Here is a 23,129-nt window from a genome sequence, read left to right on the forward strand (position 1 = left end):
AGGCCCAGGGCAAACACTTTTGTGAGGCCCCTTTATTTTTTGCACTTGGCCAGCGGGCGCCACAAACGAGCAAAGTGAGTAATCTCCATTTGAGTTTATGCATGGAAGAACCCATATATGGTTTATTATTATGGCTGCAAATCAACTAAAGCAAAGCAAAGCCATTTTTCTATGCTGAATATTCCAGCCTTATTTTTGTATCATAGCGGGCGGGGCTGGTTAATGTTAAGGGACTAAGCACCCGGAAGCATGACCCAGGTCATGATGCACTTTGAAGTTCACAATATGGAAACAATTGCCAAAAGTTTGGGCTTTTGTGTAGGCATGGGAAAGCACTTGCCAGGCACAGCCATAATGGTATTAACTGGCCATTGATAGTAGCATACGCAAAATGGTGTGACTGTCCTGGGCATCTAATAGCAGTGCCTGGCAAAAGTGTAATACCTAGACACAAGCCAAACCCTTTTGACTTTGCCAATGGTTGGTTTTAACAGGATTTCAGTGAAGGAAACACAGAGTGCTTAGAACTCGAGTGGCTGAAGGCAGGCCTGGTAAAACATGTTGTATGACACGAGTAGCACGGTTACAATTCCAATTGAGCCACTAACCTTTAGAAGACTGCTTTGAAAACACACTGGAGGGCACTTGAGTGCATAGTTCGATGGTAAGACTTGAGAAAGCTAGCTCAAATAGTTCCCATGAAGAGGTGTTTTGGGTGGGGAGGGGCAGGAATGGCCATAGGGATTAGCATGGCCCTGGGCAGTCAATGGGTGGGCACACAACCTACCGAACAGCACCTACAGACTGCCCCTCACCTCATATGCCATTCCTCCCTATCTTCACTCTAATACAACAGTGGTTGGCTTAATTTTCCTGGAGGAGGATTGTAACATTCACAACTCACAAGTGTCCAATGAGGGGACATTTTGGTATGCTGCTCTTTTCAGGTTTTGTCTCACAATCAATTACTTCAATGCAACCATTTTTTCACTGAAGGGGAGGGTTAACATTGCCACCTATTTAGTGAAAATTAGCACAGTTTCCCAGCATGCCCTTGAGAATTCTGGTGGGTCACACAAAAACATTTTTTTAAACAATGATTTGAAATAATGTATTTTGCCGCACAATATGTGATAAACATTTGGTAAAAGCCTTATCATTTACAGTGAATTTGGTAGGTAGTACACAGGCAGCAGTTTAATTATGGAGGCCTAACTGCATAGATGTTATGCCAACTGACTGATACATGCATACAGTAAGGTGCTGGCGACACATGATCAAACTAAGTGTCTCTCCTGTATGAAGAGAGTGCTTTGAAGTCTGGGCAGTAAGGCACTTTATGCAATGCAAAACTATCACCCCGAAGGCAATGGCACAGAAAATGGGCCACTTGGAGTTGGCAAAATAATTCCAGTCCTTTTACCCAAGACTTTGAAAGCAGTATTGAAGGTGCTGTAGCTCCTTGATTCGAATAAAGAAAGCAGAGAACAGGAATTATGGGCCCCTGCCCTTGAAGGTTGACTGGGCCGTTGGTACATTACCATAAAGTCCCAAGTCTAAACTATGCAACAGGACCACAGCCGGATTAAGAGACTGTCACTCACAGTTTGGAACACTGCTAAGGCTCAGTTAAAATGCTGGACTTGCCTAAATCAGTACATCTGTGTAACACACAATTCTTAGCCTGAAAAATGATTCCTCAGCCCATTATGTACATTTCTCTCATGTGGGAGAGTGAGCACACAAAGCACTTTTGTAACCTGAATTGCCTCTAGGCGCTGTACTGCTCTGGTCCTGCTTTTTAATCAAAGAGGCGCGGGCCAGAGAACCACAAAGATGTTAACCAGATCAAGCAAGTGTGGCGTGGAATGTGGTGGGTGCTTCGGGCTTTTGTCACCAATTGCAAATCTGAAAACTTTTGTGAAGAAGATTAACATTATTTGAGCTCATTGGACTTCTCTTCCCTTTGCTTCCAATCTTTTACACCCTCTTCCTGTTAATCTCTATCTCTGTCCCACTGTTGTTACCTCCTGCCCCCCTCCTCACCATTTCTTTTTCAATGGTCTTTCTCCACCTCTCCTTCCTCCATCATTGGTTAACCTCCTCCTCACTTCACTACACTCGCTGTCTTTTCCCCATTTCCGCCACACAACCTTCATCCACTCTATGCCCCTTCATTATACCATTTTCATTTCACTGTCTTTTCTGCATTCTATGCCCCCACACATACCTGAGCTGTTTCCTGTGTTTTACTCCTGATGGTATATCATGTAATTTAAATGAAGGTGAACCTGGAAAGCTCATCCAGCTGTGCAAAAGAATGCTTGCAAACAGGGTGCACCGATGTCGCTGAGGAGTCAAAGCACAGTACAAGGCCAGTCCAGGCACTCAGGAATGGTGGAGGTCGGAGTGGGGTGAGAGACGGCTCTCTACCCTAGGTAATTTGGAGTTTTGTAGTCTTTTGAAACTGACACACTGCTTGGAGTAAACTATTGTTAAGACAAAATTACTTACAGTCGCACAATCGGAAGGAGAGATCGTATCTGGTTCCACAAGGAGGCCACGCAACATGCACAAAACCCTGCAAGGCCCACCCGAGGCCGAGCCGAGCTGATACCTTCACCTTCGCTGCCTGTGCCTGCCTTAGGTTTCGGTCCCCAAATCTTACTTCATTGCCATCTGATGACCTCTCTGTTAATCTCTCTGTGTCTCTCTCGTGTCCCTCTTAACCCCTTCAGTCCAGCTGCCTCTTTCCTCGCAACACTCTCCATTGCTGGAGTTCTGAAATCAGCTCTCTGTTCTGGAAATAGCCACTGACTGTGCACTGCAGCAATATATTTAAGTCACGGCTGCACTGAAGGGCCGGGTCCTCTGGGCAAAATTCGCTACAAAAAGCACATGGGGGATTCGTCATGACCTCTCTCGGAGCTCCCCACACCTGCCTTCTTTCACAGCTCCAGAGAATCTCCATGGGGAAATGAAACTGACGATGTGATTTCCAATACATTCTAGCCCTGGGCCCTGCCCAGGCAGCAGCGTTTCTCAAGGCCACTGCATATACAAACAGACATTTTCATCAAGAAAGGATGACTGGAAGCAGAGTCACTGAATGCAAAGCCAGGCTGGGGCTCAGCTCTCAGTTTGACTGGGCCCTGGGGTTTGTGATCATTTTGATCTGTGCAATCTCGGAACAAAAAAGTAAATAACACTGACTGAGCTTCTTGATATGGGTGACAAGGGCGCGAGGCCCCCCTGAGGGCGAGGCCCGGGGCAGTTTGCCCCCTCTGCACCTCCCTCGTGACGGCCCTGTCTCCTGCAGTCGTTCGGCATTGGATGTTCCTGTAATGTGAATAGGGAACGTTGCGTCAGGAACATCAGCTGTTTGATTCTCTTCGCTCATTTTTGTCGTTCGCGGGGGTGCTGATGTTAGTGAGCTGCTGCTCTGCAATGGTGGATTATTTTTCGTTGGACTGCGACTAATGCAGAAATCTCGGATATCCAGGGAGGCTGGTGGTTTATTGCTCACCGGAGTTAAGGTAACAGATTTCTTTGAGGTACGTCTTTGCAGTGCTGGCGTTGGCTGTTTAGCCGTCTTTGATGTATTTATATAAGTCGGCATATCAGTTGTTAATGTGTAAAGCTGCACCATTTGTTTTCTGTTAGTGAAAGGTGCTTGTATTACTTCAGAGCCTCCCGCTATTTTGCACCAAGGTAGTTGTGGTCTTTATTACGCTGCACTGTTTCACTTCAGTTGGGTCAAATTGAATTGTATTATCAGCGATAATTCTTTTCTTTCGTGCTTCAGGTGCACAATTTATCACAGTGGTCCCCTTGTGGGCAACACCAGAATACGAAGTCTAAAATAGCGTATTGGAGGGGCTGCTCATTATACTTAATGATGGATTAGTACATATAAATACTTTGCAGTACAGTAAAGCAATGAATCATACCAGTTTGCAACATAGAGAGGGCCCCCCCTTCACCAGATGTGGACTCCCTGCTCACTGTGCTCAGAGAGACAAAGCTTCACCTCACTGATAAGGCCCAACACGGCTGAAACACTTGTATGGGGTTGCTTTTGGTACTCTTGTTCAGAGAGGAATTGCCATAGCATTTCGGTGCTGGACTGCCCATGTGGTCGGGACAAAGACTGATAGGCAAATGGATATTTCCCATCTGTGAAAGGTACAGTGAGAAAAAAGCATGTGCTGCAAACTCTCATCTCAGAACAGGTTATCATGCCATGTTCTTTCTGGAGAGGAGCGCCTGCTACCTTCTTTGCAATAACTGTTTGAGCCCTTCCCCATGCCAAAATCATCAATTTTTTCTTCAGTAAAGTTATGGCGTATTAATAATGATTTGTCTATTGTAAATGTGCCATTGGGCTGTGAAGCAGGAGTCTATCTCGATTTGTGTGCCGTGTAGCGTTCTCATAGGCTCACAAGCTTCCCACCTGACTGCCCCAAGGGGTGGAAGTGGTAGAATCTTCACCTGTTCACTAAACAGATGATCAAAAACCTCAGGCTTATGTCAAACCTTAGATTCTGGCCATCATGTTTTAGAATCGTGGCTGCTGATGTCCACAGATGGGTTTTGAAACCCTGTAATACATTCACGATCAAATCAAAGCTCGTGACTTGGTTGTCAAATACATTGTTTCAGGAAAGCAGTTAGTTTGATTCTGGGTTGATTGTTCGTGCCGCATTTGTTCGTGGCCGAACTGCCCTCAGCCTATTTGCTCGGGCCCCGTTTTTCTCATTCATTTTTTTTTGTGCTCGCCGCCAATGCTATGGAAGCGGGGGACACCCCTGCACCCCCGAAACCCCAAAATACTGCACATGGGGGATAGGGAACACACCCGCAGCCCCCGCTCCTCATTTTCGGTTATGTGCAAACAAAAGAGTAAAAGGTCAAAAGGTTCAGGGTAAATTCAGTCAGATGAAGCATGTGAACAAAAAAATTCAAACAAAATGGGTAATACCGTTAGTTCACCTCCAGCAGCCAATCAGCCCATAATGGAATATCTCCACCCACTGGTTCTGAAAACACACTCCTGCCTCAGCATATGAACTCTTTTCGCCCAAGCAACAACCTCTCTTATCCGCCCCGCCCTCCAAAAACAAACCCACACCACAGAAAAGAAAACATTGAACAAAGTCAACATGTCTTCATGTGACCATCAGGAAATACCATAATTAACACTGGCATGTGCTGGCTCCTTCTTCTCTGGAACATTCTCGTACTCCAGATTGTCCCCTGTGGAGGTAGGAAAGTAGACTGTCAGTGGGCAGCGACAGACCGATGTGTACATAGGAAAGGATGCTGCCAGAAAGAGATGGACAGAGGGACCTATGAAAGAAGTACTCACATGGAACCTCCAAAAGCTTCTAATGGAATTGACTGATCTATTTTAGAAGGAGTATTGAAGGAGAGGTGATTGGTCTCAACAGGGGCAATGGAGAAGTGGCCGCATGTGTGCTTTGGCTGGCGACAGGCATGTCCTAGGAGTGTGGAGAGCAGAATGTGCAGGAGAGCAGAGGTTCAGTGGTTAGCAGTGTCAGGTGGAAGTGAGTGACCCTCTCTGTGACGGGCTAGAGTGCGAGCGAGTGAATTGGGGAGATAACCCAGCCCGACTCAAGATCTAAGGCCTGAGATTGCACAAAGTGGATCTCTTTCTGCCGCTTGCTATTTGGTTTATCTGGCTCCTATTCTGTGTCCTTCCTGTGCCTTAGCTACAAATGCAATGTTCTGAATATTTGCACCACCTGAGCAGGTTCAATGGAGAAGTGGCCGCATGTGTGCTTTGGCTGGCGAAAGGCGTGTCCTAGGAGTGTGGGGAGCAGAATGTGCAGGAGAGCAGAGGCTCAGTGGTTAGCAGTGTCAGGTGGAAGTGAGTGACCCTCTCTGTGATGGGCTAGAGCGCGAGCGAGTGAATTAGGGAGATAACCCAGCCCGACTCAAGATCTAAGGCCTGAGATTGCACAAAGTGGATCTCTTTCTGCCGCTTGCTATTTGGTTTATCTGGCTCCTATTCTGTGTCCTTCCTGTGCCTGAGCTGCAAATGCTATGTTCTGAATATTTGCACCACCTGAGCTCTGAGCACTGAAACATCCAAGTTCTGAAGCAACAGTTACTGAGAACATAGAACATTGGTGTATCTGCTAGGTTCAGTAAGATATGAGAACAGTGGTACATAAGCCATGTAATAAAAGAGCTTTTCGCTTATTGTTCTAAATTGTTGGGGGTACTATACATTTCTTGTGCCAGCTGCAAAACAAGTCCCTATCTTGTTTGTGTCCTGCATTTATATCGCTAGCTGTTACCCCATAATGACTCAGCAACTTCAGCTCTTCTAATTTGGCATCTTTACTTCTGCATTTACTACAGGCTACCACATTGTGTAGCTGTTTCCTGCTTTTTATATACTTTGCAATATTATGTTTACTGTGTTCACTTGCATATTTCCTCTACCCACCATCATGCACCTTGATTTCAGTCCATTCCTCCTTGTACTCCGTATACTCCTCCCCTTCTCTAATAGCCTTTAGCAACAGTTGGGTCTACCTTCCAATTCACTCTGCCCCTTGCCATCTCGCTCCATCTCCCTCCTCTTCCCCTGCACCCACCCCCCTCAAACCCGATGTTCCCGTTCTTCCAGGTATCCAACCTCATCTATCTCCATTGCCTACTGCAAAGAAACAGATTGTTCCCTGCACCTTCTGCACTGCTTCACACGGCCTCTAGAATGCACACTTCCTCTGCAACAAGTCTTCCTACATCACTGACCACTTTGACTAGTATGACAGTCAATATTTACTTGTTGCTATTAGAAGAACCTGGATCTTTCCTCATAACTCTGCTACACTAGTACCCCTCCAACCGACTCTGCTGCCTCCTCCCACCCTCACCTTCCTGTTGGGAAGGGTGGTGGAGTGGGGTTCCTTATCGATAAGGCCCTCAACACTTCCCGCGATCCCACCTTACATCACCCCTTCCACTTTTGAATATGCTATTATTCAAATCCTCCCTCCTCCTACTCTCACTGTTCTGGATCTCTGTTGACCCCGTGGCTCTCTCAACATCGTCATCTTGAACTTTCTCCTGGACTCATTTCCTGCAGGCATACCATTTTCATGCTGGCGGACTTCAACCTTCTCAAGCCCTCACTCCACAACCACTTTGATGGGAACTCTCTTGACCTCTCTACTTTTCTCTTCTTCTCTGATCTCTCCATTGACCACCCTCCCTTTGATCACTCCATTGTTCACCTTAGCATCTTGGTCACGCTTTTCACCTCCTCTCATCTCTTCAATTACCAAGAGGAAATTCAACAGAGCTCTCTTGCCCCTAACCTTGCTGATGTGAGGTCCTCTCTCCGGTCTCTCTCCCTGATCCATGTCTCTTCTAATGACCTGCTTTTTCTGACTTTCACTATGCACTTAGGACTCCCTTTGACCAATACTTTCCTGCACCCATAGTCGCACCTTCCAATCCCCAGTCCAAATTCATCTCTGAGATCCAGACCCTCAAAACAAATATGCAATGACTTAAGACACTGGTGCAAATCATGGAGCCACACCCTACTCATAGCCTACAAAAATCCCCTTGAGGCTCTCACCCATGCACTGGGCTCTCCCAAATCCTCCGACTTCACATATCTAATCTCTTAACCTTTGCAATCACCCCCCATAAAGTATCATCTATTCTCCAAGCTGTGATCACACAACACAAGCCAATATCCGCTGCCCCCTCTGTTAATGACTTTGCCCAATATTTTTCTGTTAAAATCTCTAAAATCTGTTGTACTCCCCGAAACATCCTTGTTCTCCCTTCCCACTACCCCTTCTACTCTGAAATACGCCCCCTCCACCTCTCCTATGGAATTAGCACTCATCCTTTGCAGCGCCAACCCAGCTTATGTTCCTATAAACCATATCCTTGACCCAACCGATCACTTCCGTGCCACGTAATAATGCAAACATGTAATTTTGTATATCTGTATATAACTCTTCTTGAGTTGGCACTTGCCCCTCTAGATTAATGTTATCTTTGCAAATCACTGGTTTCTTATATTTGTATTGTTTGCTTTGTCCCTGGCCTATGTCCCACCTAGTATACACTGTCATAAACTGGCTCACCACTTGTTCTCATATTTGTGCTATTGCACAGGCATTGTTCTGGGGAGTGCCTCTGCTATCTGTAAATGTGTTATTGTAAGTCACTTTGTATCGAAATGTACATCATTTTTCTTCAATTAAATACAAATACAGACATAAAACGGGTGAATCCGCTGTCATGGATTGTGAGACAAAGCTTAGGCGCTACCTAACACATGAGGCTGCAGTCTCTGTCAGCTCCAGGGTCGATTGCCAGGACCCCTGCTGCCCAACCTGCAACATACAAAAGGCTCCAATCGTAAGGCAGAAATTACCTGGGCCCCTGTCTAGGCTTGCTGGTGGTAGGCGGCAAGCTTAAATAAATGTTAGGTGCAACTGTTCCAGGCAAGCTGCTTAGGGAGAATGGAGAGCAGTCCCCAGCTCTTGTGCTTTATGGCACTTACGTTTTATAGTGGTTACTGTTTGCTACACAATCAATTTTGCCATTTAAGTATGATCAACAGGATTTCTTAGGATTGCACGAATTTTGTGTGGTGAGGATGCCAGTGAAGGAACCTATTTCTTCTGTTTTAAAGTCATAACTTTAGTTCTAAAAAATTATCTTTATAAAACATTGCTGCAGCTTCCATAATTTAATATAAACCCTCCCACCCAAGTATACTTATTGCATATTGGATTGAGGTTTGTGATTGACCTACATCTTTGCATTATTATTCACGTTTTGAGGACCATGCGCTCGTGTCATGTCCTGCATTTCATTCACAAATGAGCACAGCTTTTTCAGTGGCTCCTAGCATAAAACTTGAAATGTTTTAAACAGATCTTAGTGAATGCAACTCCCAATTATCAAAACTGTTTTACACACACTATATTTTTGCCATATGCTCAAATAGTTCTAAGTTGCTGACGCAATTTTCCAAATTCAAGAACATTCCGTTTAGAAGTGTTCACCTTTAGGTTTTTTGTGACATTTAACTGAGATAAATGTCACCCAATAACAGGAGACCTTCGGAATTGCAGGTTGGCACTACACAATCATTAGCATTTTCCAAAATAGGAATATTAAAATATCAAAACCTTTGGTAGATAAATAACATTTCCAGTTCCTGGGTCATTATATTACAGGATTAAAAATCAGGGCTGCTAAAAGACACACCTCATTTACATCCTGAGAATAAGGAAATACTGGGGTTAGGTCACCAAAAAGTGTATACTGAACACTAAACAAAAGATCAAAAATATTATCCAATATCTATTTGTGTAAAAATTATATAGGTTACCCTTTTTCCAGGGTTCATGTTGATTGCTTGCCACCGCCAGCTGTATTTCAATAAATCTGAACACATAATTTAAAGACTAACCCAAAGTGAGTATAATAATTTCCCAAATAAAATATCTGCTCGGTAGCCACCATTTTAATTTTTCCTATTATGTCCCAAAAAGGAGGCGGCTTGGGATGGTGATACCAAAACACATTGATTAAATGGCAAATGTATAGTGCATTCTCGCTGCTTTCAAAATCAAGTGAGATTTCAATCAAACCCAAAATCCGTTTTTGAGCTTTGTGGACAGCGATACAGATAGCATTTTATGCAGTCTGCATGCATGTCTTTGTAAATTGTAATCTCATTAAATTGTACCCAAAGGATTTTCATATAAATAGTTCAGAGAAAAAATCCTATAAGATTAATGAGTTTATAGAACATAATTATACTGGTAGTGTACCGGCCACAGTGCAAGGTTTTCAAGATGGTACACATTCTAGCCTGGAGGTAGAGCCTTTTTCTTCTTCTTTTCTGTATTGAAGAAACTTGACAGAGGTGCAGCTACTAAACAATCTGACAGTCACAGGTGGCCTGAAGGCGAACTAAATGCATTGACAAATCTGTGAAACACTGCTTCTGTCCTCCTTGGATGAGATCATTAAAAATCTGCCCACCTACACTTTTGATGGGTGATGACTTTGAATCTTCACAGAAAGGTTTTTCTTCTCACATTTTAGAGTCTGAGCTAATTGAGCATTTTGTGTGAGCATGCAGTTTTCTGGAGTTAGGTTTCTAGGATGTTTGCTTTATATCAATAAACCTAAATCTTAATGAATTTCCACTGGTACTTTGTTCAAATTTTCATACATTTGTCTACAAATCAAATCCATGGTGGGGACCACCTTCCCCAGTTTCATTTTCACATAAGTAGTTAATATTAAGCAGGCATCCGACCATAGTTTAAAGATACGATATGATATGATAGGTTATTTATAACACGCTTAATACCCTGAGGTTTTTAAGCGTGGAACCGGGATCAAACCTGTGTTGCTCTGTGTCGTCTTGCTTCCAAGGCGAGTAAGTTGTCACTGAGCTATCCTCCCTATGAAGATCTGATTGATAATGTGTGATCCGTGAAGGCCATAGCTATTTGAAAAGGAATGGGAATTGAGAGCCAGTGTAATTGTGTCATTTCTACTGCCATAAAAATGATGCAAATGCATTCTCACCGGTTTGGCGGATGAGTCAAAATACTCTGTGCATTCTAAATTGACAAAACCGATTCCCTAACCCAAACCTGCAACATTAACCTGCGATGCATAATAGCCTACATTCATAAGCTAGAATCCCACAACCCCACACTTAAACTAGGGGAAACTAATAGATGTGAAGGAATATAAATAGGATTCCATAAATTGTTGTGTCATTGGGAAAAGCAAAGTTCTTTGATCCATTTGTAAATTTAACTTTGTGTAATTTGGAGACAGCTTGCAAGTGGTAGGATTAAGTCTGGAATGTCTAGAATGTCTATTGCTATTCAGAATTAAACATTTAGATATATCATTATGTAAAAGGATATTTGTGTGTGAGAAATAGTGAGATTCAATCGAGCAGGTTATTTCCATTATTGCGGACAAGCTGCCTGTGATTGTGTAATACTGTGGTGACTTCCCCTACATAAAGATTTGGGACCACCTTTAATTAATTAATTTAAATGCATGTGAGTTTGATCCGATCGTTTGTTTGCCCAGAATTGGGGGTGGGACTGTATACTAGAGGACATTAGATCGGGGTGCCCTCTTAATAAAGTGGACATGCATTAACCAAAATATATCTAATGTTGTGAAGTTATTTTACCTTTAATTGACCTCTACTCTCTCTTAGGTTTCTTGCCTGATCGTGAGTGTAGATATTTAAATGTCATTGGTACCCATAAGAGAGAATATTATACACATTCTTGTACACTTTATCACTTCATCACTGCTCATAGGATTACATAGTTCATTGTTTTTTATTAGGTGATACACTTCCATATAACCAGTCCTGTTTCCCTTTGACTTTAGCTGGACATCGGATTACAAAGACCATGGGCCTCTTTACGAGTCTGGTGGTCCGGAAACAAGGGTGCCGGTAAGCTTACCGGCACCCTTGTTTCTGGGCCGCCACACTAGAAGTATGCCTGCCGGGGCCGGTGCGCCCGGCAGGTCTGACCCTGCCGGGAGCAACAGCCTCGGTAGGCAGCGTTGTCATGGAAGCACCAGCACCATTAGAAACGGTGCTGGTGCTTCAGAGTCCCCATTCCTGTATGGGACTCCACAGGAATGGGGACTTATTGAATCCCCCGCCTGACTACCCGCTCTGCTGGGACTTGTAATTTCTAGTGGCACCGGGAAGTCAGGCAGCGTATTTGGTGTTTCGAGGTTGGTGGCAACCCGCCGGTAGCACCGGCGGGTTACCGCTGACCTCGTAATGAGGCCCATGGTCAGCAAACATATATAAACACAGAGTAAGCAAGGCTAGGAGGCAGAGTGGACAAAAAAGAAGACAGGGGGTATAGATATATCTACATGAAAGGGGGCGTTTAGATTGCACAGAAAAGCAGGCAGGCACTTGAAGTAGGGTGTCAGTAAGCACAGACTGCAGGTGAACACAGAGGAAAAGACAGGTTAATCGTGTTACCCAATGAGTCTCTCTCCTGCTCCGGGACATTCTGATAATCCTCTGTGACTGTAGTTAAAAGACAAAGAAGCAATTCAAAATATAGTATACACCATTACATCTTTCACTTTTACTGCTCAGTACTCTCGACGCAACAGTGTCATTAACGTAAGAGCATTTCTTAAAACAGTGCCAATAATGTGAGCTCATTTTTGCCGACGTTTCAGGCAGCGTGCCCACGGACATAAAGGGTAGCAAGAGAGTACATTCATTAATTGATCTCCCCAATTAATTCCATTCATGTATTGGGAGACTTCTAGAAGCTCATATTGGCGTTAACGCTTTGTGTCTGTGTGTGTTCTGACACTATGGCATTGGGAATCTGTGAGAGTTGTGAGATTTATGAAGATGCCATCAAAACGCTCTGCCATTTACACTTTAAACTGCATTCATGTCCCCTCCGTTCCTACTGATGGGTTCCCTTACACCATTGTTTTTGTTGCAAGGGCGAGGCAGCTCTGTTCTGCCAGCAGTGTTCTATGTCTGTGTTGCTGAGGAAGGTTACTCATCTTTTGCTTTACTGGAGATCCGAGGCATGTGTGTGCTGCTCTTCTGTGATTTATATCATGCTATGTTCATGGGTGAACGTACAGACACTAGCCGCAAGCAGGGGTGAGGAGGATCTGCCCACAAAGTCTGCGTACACGTTGTGGCAATTGCAGTCTTTGGTACAATAGAGCTGAACATTCCAAATCTACCAGGTTTGGTTATATAGGTACTCCTCTTTCTAGGGTTCTAAGCAGCAGTGGCGCGGGATGCCCCATCGAACTGCATGTCGGGGGTTGTTTATGGTTGTATCTGGCAGGTTGCTGTTCTAATTGGCCAGGCCACCTGTTATCTTATCTTATCTTTTTATTTATTTATTTATTTATTTATTTATTTATTTACTTCTTGGGTATTTATAAGGCGCCTATACAGCAAATTGTGTTTCAAGGCGCAACAAGGCAAAGAAAGGGGGGGATCTAGGGGTGAAGCAAAACAAAAACGGTCCCACTAGGCCATGTGTCATTTGGATAGGAGGGATAGGAAGTGCAGGTCGGAGCCCCGAGCGCACACATGCTGGGGGGTTGGGGGAAAGGCCCATGGATTAGGGAATGTGGAGAGTGCAGGGGAAAGAAGGTCCTTGGGCTAAGTGCGAGGAACAGGGCTGAATGGGCTCAGAGGTGGAGACCCAGCCAGGCAAGTGCAGGGGGAGGGAGCTCGATAGGGCAAGTGCAGCTAAGGGGGGGAGCTCAGGGGAGACCAAGTGCAGTGGTAGACTTGTCGAGGAGGGCCTGGTACCCTGTAAGAATCAGAAGGAACCAGGCAGCCAGTCAAAGTGAGACAGAAGAGGACATTAGCAGGGGAGGGGGAGAGAGAAGGAGGAAGGGAAAAAGAGGGTATTGAGAAGCTTCCAGAGATCCGGTTCAAGTCGGAGAGGGGCAGAGAGGCCATACCAGAGGGAGGCACCTGCGGAAGAGAGATCTACCCACCACTCTCTGCTTGGAGAAGCGTCTGATCTGCAGAGAGTTAGAGCTAGAAGACCAAAGTGCTCTAGCAGGGAGGTACTTAGGGAGAGGGAGTTGGATGTAGCGGGGTGCCAAGCCCCTGAAAGCCTTGTGGACGATGCAGAGGGTATTGAACTTGATCCTCGCAGCAACCAGGAGCCAGTGGAGAGATTTTAGGGCTGGAGAGATACAGTCCCTGGGCTTGAGGCCAAGGATAAATCTTGCAGTCCTATTCTGGATTAGTTGAAGGGGGCAAAGGGAGGATTTAGGAAGATTGAGGAAGAAGCTGCTGCAGTAGTCCAGCCTGGAGAGGACTAGAGCTCTGGAGACATTGAGCTTCTGGTGGGAGGTGAGGAAAGGGAGAATGCATCTGAGGAGGAGCAGCTGGAAGTGTCCTTCTTGGCACGGTCCGCGATTATAATTATAATTTTATAATGAATTTAATACCAGAAAGTGGATTCTAAGCAAGGCATCGCAATTCAAACCTGTGGTGCATTGTGTTGTCTTGCTTCCAAGACAAAATCGTTACCCCTGAGCTATCTTTCCTCCCCATGTGAGGGGAAAAGGAGACAGAGGAGTCAAAGATGACACCAAGGTTCTTTGCCTCATAGGAGGATGAGGGGGGGCATAGAGGGCAGCCAGAGAGTAGGATGGAAGGAGGGAGCAGGGGTCCAAATGATAAGGATCTCACTCTTACCGGCGTTAAGGCAGAGATTTTTTAACAGCACACCATTCCTGAATAGAAGTCAGACAGTTGGGAATGAGAGAGGAAGAAGAGGAGGCAGTGGAGGGAAGCTTGAAGGAGCTGCGTATCATCCGCAAAACAATGAAAGTGAGAGAAGGCGGAGATCGAATGGGCTAGATGTGCAAGGTAGATGTTGAAGAGCCACAGTGAGAGGATACATCCCCATGGGAAGCCGCAGGTGAAGTATGTGATGAAAGAGATATAAGGGTCCAGTTAAACCTGGCATGGTCAGTCAGATAGGAAGGAGGTCAATCAGTCCAGAGCCAGGTCAGTAACGCCAAGGGTATCACGGAGCCAGTTTATAAGGGTGGCATTATTGACTGTATCATAAGAAGAGGAAAGGTCAAGAAGGATGAGAACGGAGGGACAGTTGGAATCGAGATTTGAGAGCAACTCTTCACTGGTGTTCAGGCATGCAGTTTCTGTACCTGTGGCTCCTCTCAAGCCAGACTGGTGGTTGTGGAGAAAACCAACAGATTCAGTGTGGTAGATCAGCTGGGAGATGACCAGCTTCTCCAAGAGATGGCCCAGGAAGGGGTTAATGGAGATAGCAAAGTAGTTAGCCAGACAGGAGGGTTCAGCAGAAGGCATTTTGAGGAGAGGGTGTGCAAGGGAGTGCTTGAGGAGTGGAGGGAAGGAGCCAGTGGCAAAGGAGTGATTTCGAAAATCAGCCAAGGCTGGAGCAAGGGAGGCAATGTTGTCCTTGGCAGTACTGGAGGAGAAGGGGACCACCTTCTCCTCCAGAGGGATCACCTTCTCGTCCTTTCATAGAGGGGGCTTGTCTAGAGACCTCATATGGGCAATATTAGGCAAGATTCAATGCAGCACCCTGTGGGAGACTGCACCAGCCCTGTCCTCTTGGCAATAGTTGACCCACGTTTGGTATAAGCATGTACTACACAAGTAGGTAGAGTGACTGAGCAACCAGGCTTATCTCAAGAGGGGTCCATGTGAGCTGTAGGGTTGTAACACATAGTTTCACAGTGACAGTAATTCAAATAAACACTTACACTTAAGGTTTCTTGATTAAACAATTATTAATTTACCAGTCAGTTGTATAAACCTTCTTTAGAAGGGAGCAATTATATGTAACCCAAAAATGTATTTCAAAATACACACTCTCAGTTTCTTTAAATCAGTAGATTGCCATTGCGGATGACACACAGCCAATTCCTACACCCTGACGTGACTTAAATAACTAGGACACTGTGGACATTGATATATTACTGGCATATTTAGAGCAATACTGAGGTTAGTGTCAAAAGAGAAAGATGAAGGAATAAAACAATGGTTAACAAATATTCTTAAGCAAGTACATACTTTTTGAACCCTCCAATACAAAGTAAATGAACCCTTTCCCAGCTACACAAGTTATCTAATGTGTGACCTTTGTTGAGGGTTGGGTAAAGCACAGAGTTAGAGGTAAGAAGAGTCTTTCAGGGAGCCAGGACAGCCAATGTTAGTTGAGCAAAAGTCTAGGTGAGCTGACCACTTCTTGCAGGTGGGCAAAAGGTCTTGCACACTGTTTTAGAAGTCTTTGTACAAAATGAAATCACTGTCCACAAGCTGGGAGGCTTGTGAGGGGCAAACCTGCAAGCAACTCAGCAAAAGCAACCAAGACATCTCAACTGATAGCTAGCAAGGCTATACAACAAGAGGTAAATATCCCTTGATTTACAGTACCTTAGGTCTGAAGAAATTGGCTCCAGCTGGCTTCTGTTCCAGTTGTAGTATGGCAGATCCTGTTGTTCCTGGGCCTCAGTCATGGAGACAAGAGGGAGGACGTCTGAGGACTCCTGAACTATGGTTTGAAGGTCAGCGGCAGCAATGGGCAACCTTCAGATCAGCGGCACTTTGCGGTTTCAGCTTCTCGCAAATAGCACCACTGCAGTTCTCGGATACCTTATGGACTTTCCTTGCATCTGGGGTCCGGCACTCTATTGAGGTGGCTCAGGCTTGGTCAGTCCTGCTTCATGGGCATCCGGAGGATCTTCCTGGAGCTCGGGTACGACTTTGTGATCCACAGAGCAGGGTATGGGCTGGTGGAAGCTCCATGCTGATTTTGACAGGTGCTCTGAGTGTCCTCCATTTTGGGATACCCAGGCCCTGCCATTGGAATCACTTGATTCCTGATAGGAGACAAGATGGCCCATGTGGCCTCTTGCTTTCTATTGCCTGTTACCTTGTATTCCCAACGTCGCGGGAAGCCCTGACTCTGTCCCTTCCCCCTGACTGGCTGTTTGGTGGAAGTTCCATATGGTATTGTGGGGAAGTCCAGGCCAGACCGGCTGGAGCCTTCCCAGTGACTGTACGTTGTGGCTACGCCTGTGGGGTGGGACCTTGGTGAATGGAGTGTGTGATGAATACGCATTTCATGTTATGGGTGTCTAGTATCTGGTGTTTGACACAATGACAGAGAGAGCCCTGCCCGAGATTGGGTGTATTGCTCTCCCCAGAGTGCACGGAAACTCATAAATCACCAATGCAATTATAGAGCCAATACTTTGAACGCAGAAGGACGCAATAACTCGCAACACACACTCTTAGAAGATAATCAGCACTTATACGGCTATTAATTCAAAGTTTACGAGCAATCAGTAATAACATGGAAATAACTCACAGAAGTAATATAGACATAAATCACAGACGAAGCAAAGAAGTCAAAAGGAAATACATCACCGTGAGCGTAACTGGATTCCTCATCTCGCCCAGAAGCGGCTGGAAGACCACGGGAACAGCCAGGCCGAGAGCACTACAGCTCACAGGAATGCCGGACGTAAGCGTCCTCCTCTGGCTGACGTCTCACCTGACCACCTCCGGGTTTTCGCATATATACACACTCCAAAAAGGTGTGGCAGTTCTCGAATCTTCTGGAAATGGCACTTGCGCAGTTGATGAGCAGCCGTCGGTTGCCAGCTGGGGCAATCGACAGCCACCCTCAAGGAGCAGAGTGCCTCCCTCCTCTAAAAACACGCTCCACGGAGAACAGTAACAAACCATAACAAAGTTAGCTTTCCCAGCAGAAATGTCCTTGACCGCATACTAGGTTTGGAAAACATGTTTTTCTCAGCACCGTGAATCTAACACTCAGCAAAATGTGTGCAGCTTTTCACTGCGGCATGAAGTAAATATCCATCATGGCTCCGAGCTCTCCCAGAATGCACTGCGCACCAGCGCCATTTTAGTTCAAGCATAACAGTTCCACCCTTGGATATTTACCTTCCATAGCCCGGTGGCAAAGGAGCCGGTCTATGAAACCTACGAAACATTAAAACTAAATTGGGAATACATTGAATACAACAACAACAAGCTATTATGATAGCTAATATAATGAAAATGCAAGCAAAAGCGTATCATAGTGTACCCCAATATCAGGTATCCATAAGAATAACCAATCCCACCAATTCCCAGTACGATCTTGAGACACTTGAGAAATGAGATCCCTCAAACCTCGAATATGACTTTCAATGGATCGTGAATGGTCACTTAGATTAAAACAACACATACCTACAAATGCGTTACACCCTAAATTATGCTTTAGCAATAGATAATCAACAGCAGCTCTGTTCTGCAAAGTTGCTTTTCTAATAACTTGACTATCAAGGAGTAATTCTTCTAATGCCTGAGAAGTATGATTAAGGCTTTTGACTACTAAACATGCTAATTTCATCAAAGATTAATAACCCCCAGCAGCTAAACCCCAAACTCCTACTAATGAAAGGGTTAATGCTAGAACCTCAGCTTCTGATAATAAGTGTACCTGTGAATCACAATCAGGAGATAGACCCACAGATTCGAAAGTTGACCTTTTACCTCGAGTTATCGCTGGATGTAAAGGAAACATCATTAGTCCTAATCGAGTTAAAGCACATGGACCTCCGGAAATGTTAGCTGGAATATAAGTGTATGTGATGTTGCCACATGAAAAGAGCCATCCTGTTGGAAGTTTCACATGATTCAAATGACTGGCAGCTATCACTGTATGATTACAAGACATAGTATTATTTACACTGGTGCATGTGCATGGCACTCGCGAAAACAGTCGCTGCTCAAACCTTGTATGATTGTGCTGTTTGGGTAAATCGATCTGTTGGCATTTGCCAATTTCTTGTGCATTGCATGTCATGAAATAACATACATCACCTTGGGTTATATTATAAGTGATAACACGTGTCAAATTTCTCCATTTGCGATCGGTTTCTTGACAAAACCTACAGTGCTCATAAATGGAAAAAGATTGCCTAATGTCCAAATCTTTAACTAAAGCATCATTGTGTGTGACGCCGAAGATATGTTTTAAAACCGGAACAGGCGTCGGCACTGCTACTAAACACGTAGTCAGTAAAGCTTCAGCATTGGGCACATCAGTAAGACAGAAGTGCGATATGTTGAGCACCAGCTGTGCCAGATATATCCACATATTCTCCGTCTGGGTGATCATAGGAGAATGTTTTCGCCGTCCTGAAAATGCTTCTCGCATGATTGGCATCAAAGTTGTTTTCACTTGCTCCTGACGTGTTTGCCGCATTTCACGAATCCATGTCTTCAGTCTGGCTGGCTTTTCTACATCGGCATGAGGCTGCTTTGGGACAACACTATTCATCACTATCAGTATCCCCTTGATCACTGGCACAGATGTGACATTTTTCGTTGGTAGCAGCAGGCTGTTTAACTCTCCCAAAAGGAGTCCATTTAGTACCACAATTACACCAGCCAGACACAGGATCTACAAGGCAAACCCAGAAAAGAGATATCAGTGTTGCACATCCCTCTCTCAGGTAACATTTGTCTGCGGGCACATATTGCCATTTCTTTCTACCAGACTCCATGACTAAAACTACTTGATCTTTGCCTGATGCAATGACATCTGCGGGCACTGGTGGGCCACTTGGCTTTTCCACCCACACCTTTGCTCCTGGTACCATACTGACTGAAGAGCTAAAACCACAATCCCCACGGGTAGTTAACACTGTAGGAGGCTCCCCCTTCTTAATCATGGATAACTTAACAGGAATAATGATCAATTGGGCCACTCGATCACCCTTGTGGATCGATAACAATTGGTCCCCACTATTCATTATGATGACTTTAATCTCGCCTTGGTAATCAGCATCAATTACCCCTCCCAACACTTGAACTCCCTTCAATGCTAGGCCAGATTTAGGGGCAATCCATCCCATATGCTCTGGGTGAATTTGTACTCCAATCCCGGTTTCAATTACAACTATCCCTCTCGGGTCTAATCTGATTTCTTCATGGGAATGCAAGTCTACCCCTGCTGACTCTGGAGTTGCTCGATAGGGAGCTAAAGAACCTGGAGTAATTTTCCAGTACAATAGTGTTTCCCTGACTGAATTGGGTTGAACCTGTAAAGTAGGAGTCATTTGTCACATCAAAGGAGTTTCATGCTAATTCACAGGTCTATTGTTTAATACTTGCACCGCATCAAACACACGATCATGCCAGCCTGCCAGATTGCCATCTCCAGATTTGCGCAACTGCTCTTTCAGTAACCCATTCATTCGTTCAATTAACCCGGAAGCAGCTGGGTAATATGGTACGTGATACAACCACTCAATGCTCTTTTCCTGACAGTACTCCATAATTAATTTGCCTTTGAAATGTGACCCATTGTCACTTTGAATCTGCAAAGGCACTCCATAATGTAGTATGATCTGATCTAACAACCTGATGGTGTTCAATTGTGTTGCATGGCAAAACCATCAAATATCCTGAGTATGTATCCACAATAGTGCATGCATACTGACAACCTCTACTGATTGGCATGGGACCGATATAATCAATCTGCCAAATTTGACATGGTAATTCTCCTCTTCGCAATGTACCTCGGACAATCTGAGGGATAGGTCTATGCAGTTGGTGTTGGCACACTGGACATTGCAAAATTATCGTTTTCACTACTTCTAAAGGAAGACTGATTCCTCGAGCTTGTGCCCACCTGATAGCCTTTTCTCCAAGGTGCCCACATTTCTGATGAGCCCATTTGGTCAAACCCTCCAAATCGTCTTCCTGAGCCTCTGCATCCAAAGATGAAATCTTGGTGTGTTCGTCTGCAACAGAATTAAACCAACGTTCTAATGAGTCTGTGGCACAATGCGCGTCCACATGATATACAGTGACTTCACTTTGTGATAACATTTCTGCAATATCTTGCCACAGTTCTTTTCCCCACAACTCTTTTGAATGAATCTTCCACCCATTCTTTTGCCAGGTTGGCAACCACACCGCCAACCCATTTGCCAATGACCATGAATCCGTGTACACATGACATCGACCAGGGGTCTCTTGTTTCAATGCCTGGTAAACTGCGTAAAGCTCTGCAAACTGACTGCTCTTCCCTTTCCCTGACGTTGTCAAAATCTTTTTCGTCTTGGGATTGTACGACACTGCTTTCCAGTATCGCTCAGTTCCCACATATCGGGCTGAGCCATCCGTGAACCAAGCAAGCTCTGTTTGTTCCACGGTCAAATCGCTGTAAGGTACTCCCCATTTCACGGGAGACTCACGTTTTTCAGGCACTTCCGATGGTATGTAATCTGAGGGCGGTATGTTGGCTACTTGCTCATGTAATTTTGCAACTCCACCCTTCCCTGATTTGGCTCCGTCTTGAATATACCATTTCCATTTAATTATGCTGGCTTCTTGAGCATGTCCTATTCTATGCGTTTAGGAGAGCTCAGTACCCATTGCATGATTGGTATTTCTGGCCTCATTAATACATCATGGCCCACCGTCATTTGCTCGGTATCAACAAGGGCCCAATAACACGCCAGCAATTGCTTCTCAAACGGAGTGTATGAGTTACCAGCATCGGGCAATTTACAACTTCAAAACCCCAATGGCACACGTTTCCTGTCTTGTTTCTGCCACACACTTCAGTTAGCATAATTGTCTTGTACAGACACATTTAATTCCACTTCGCCTTCCTTCAATGGCCATAAATCAAGCACCTGCTGCACAGTGTCTTTCGCCAGCTCAAAGGCTTTCTGCTGCTCCTCCCCCCACTGAAACTCATATTTCTTTCGTGTCACTTTGTAAAGGGGGGCCAATATCTGCCCTAAATGGGGAATGTGCTGTCTCCAAAACCCAAACAGCCCTATAAACTGCTGAGCTTGCTTTTTGTTTATTGGAGTGGTGAATTCAAGTATTTTCTGTCGGGCTTTTGGCACCATTTCTCGATGCCCATGATGCCACTGAATCCCTAGGAATATCACCGTTTCAGCTGGACCTTGAATTTTACTCGGGTTAATCTCCCACCCTTCCTTCTTCAATCCTTCCATAATGACATCCAACTGACTTTGCACACTATGCTCATCCTTGCCCTGAATCAAAATATCATCAATGCAATGAGAGATTTGTATGTCAGGTTTACACAGTATCTTGTCTAAGTGCTCTGCCACCAGCCGATGACAGATAGTCGGGCTATGTATGTACCCCTTTGGTAGCCTCGTGAAAGTGTACTGCCGTCCACTCTACGAAAATGCAAACTGCTCTTGACACTCTTCAGCAATTAGCACAGAGAAAAATGCATTGGCTAAATCGATCACTGCATACCAAGTCCCCTCAAACTTTTGGACATTCTCAATCAAGGTAATGGCATCTGGGACTGAGGGCACTAAGGGAGGAGTGTGTTTATTCAACTCCTGATAATCCACTGTCATCCTCCATGACCCAACTCCCTTTTTAATAGGTCAGAGAGGATTGTTCTATGCGGTGGTAATAGGGCGTAATACACCCGCATCCACGTACTCTTTGATGGTGTCTGAAATTTTCTTGTTCCCCCCAGGAATGCAGTATTGTTTTATTGCTACCCGCTTGGTTGCCACCGGCACTTGCACTGGGGGCATCTTCAATTTGCCTACGGTAATGGGTGTACAGATCAATGCCCTCACCCCAAACTGGTACGTTTTACCGCCAAGTCCCAAGGTTAACCCTTCCAAAATGTCAAAGGCAATTATATATTCAGGAATCGGGACAGTCAACACTTGGTATTTCTGCCTATTCAATTTGCCTATTTTCATCTCCACTTTCGTTTGTACTGCGGCGGTCTCCTTTCCCCCTAGACCTGTAATAGTAAACTGTTTGCCTTTAAATCGTGTTGGATTGCTATGCACCAAAGAGGCCTCCGCCCCGGTGTCTATCAATGCTCGCACCCCTTGTGTATTTCCTGGCCCCCCAAAAAATCTTAACATCAACATGAGGCCGCCTATCAATTTTTATGCGGGCAGACGCTGCCGGAGCTTGGCCGAAGCCCTAGTCAAACTTCGAATGAGTGTGACTCGACTCCGCCTCTAACATCGCACTCACCACCTTTCTCAAATCAGCGTATATCGGCTGGTACGGGGAAGGTGTCCCCATAGACCCTTCGTCTTGTTCTTCCACAGGGGGAGCAGAAGGTGAGGTGTCCCCCTGTGGCGTGGTGACTACCTGTTTCTTGACCTGTTTATAGTGCTCTTTGGCTGCCAGTCCTCGTTTTTTGTATAATTCATAAATTACTCTGGTTTCGATGCCATCAATTTCTTCGTGTGGCACACCATCTTTTAACAAAGCCAAAAACATGTCTTTTCGGGACACTCAGGAGTCTCTGCTTGTAACGCTCACCTGATTCTCGCAGAGGCGCCGGTCTTGACTGGGCGACTACCGTATCTTCAAAGGTGATGTGTAGCACCCGGTTGGCTCTTTGGGCTGGACCTCTGTGCACTGTATGCCTGACGTGCAGAGTAAGATGTCTGCAGATAGAAAATATGGGGTTAATGAACTGGGGTTATTGGGGTGT

General features: G+C 45.1%; 1 protein-coding gene across 1 annotated transcript in view; it reads right to left on the reverse strand.

Moving 5' to 3' along the window:
- Positions 1-23,129, reverse strand: part of LOC138581100 (uncharacterized) — a 604,063-nt gene that overhangs the window by 98,931 nt on the left and 482,003 nt on the right. The window contains exons 10-11 of the mRNA XM_069652175.1: positions 12,062-12,109; positions 5,191-5,256 (exon numbers count right to left, since the gene is read on the reverse strand). Coding sequence (XP_069508276.1) covers positions 5,191-5,256; positions 12,062-12,109 — 114 coding nt within the window. The remainder of the gene's footprint in view (positions 1-5,190; positions 5,257-12,061; positions 12,110-23,129) is intronic.

The sequence above is a fragment of the Ambystoma mexicanum genome, chromosome 3p, assembly GCF_040938575.1.
Source record: "Ambystoma mexicanum isolate Mex_15411 chromosome 3p, UKY_AmexF1_1, whole genome shotgun sequence".
NCBI classification, from domain to species: Eukaryota; Metazoa; Chordata; class Amphibia; order Caudata; family Ambystomatidae; genus Ambystoma; species Ambystoma mexicanum.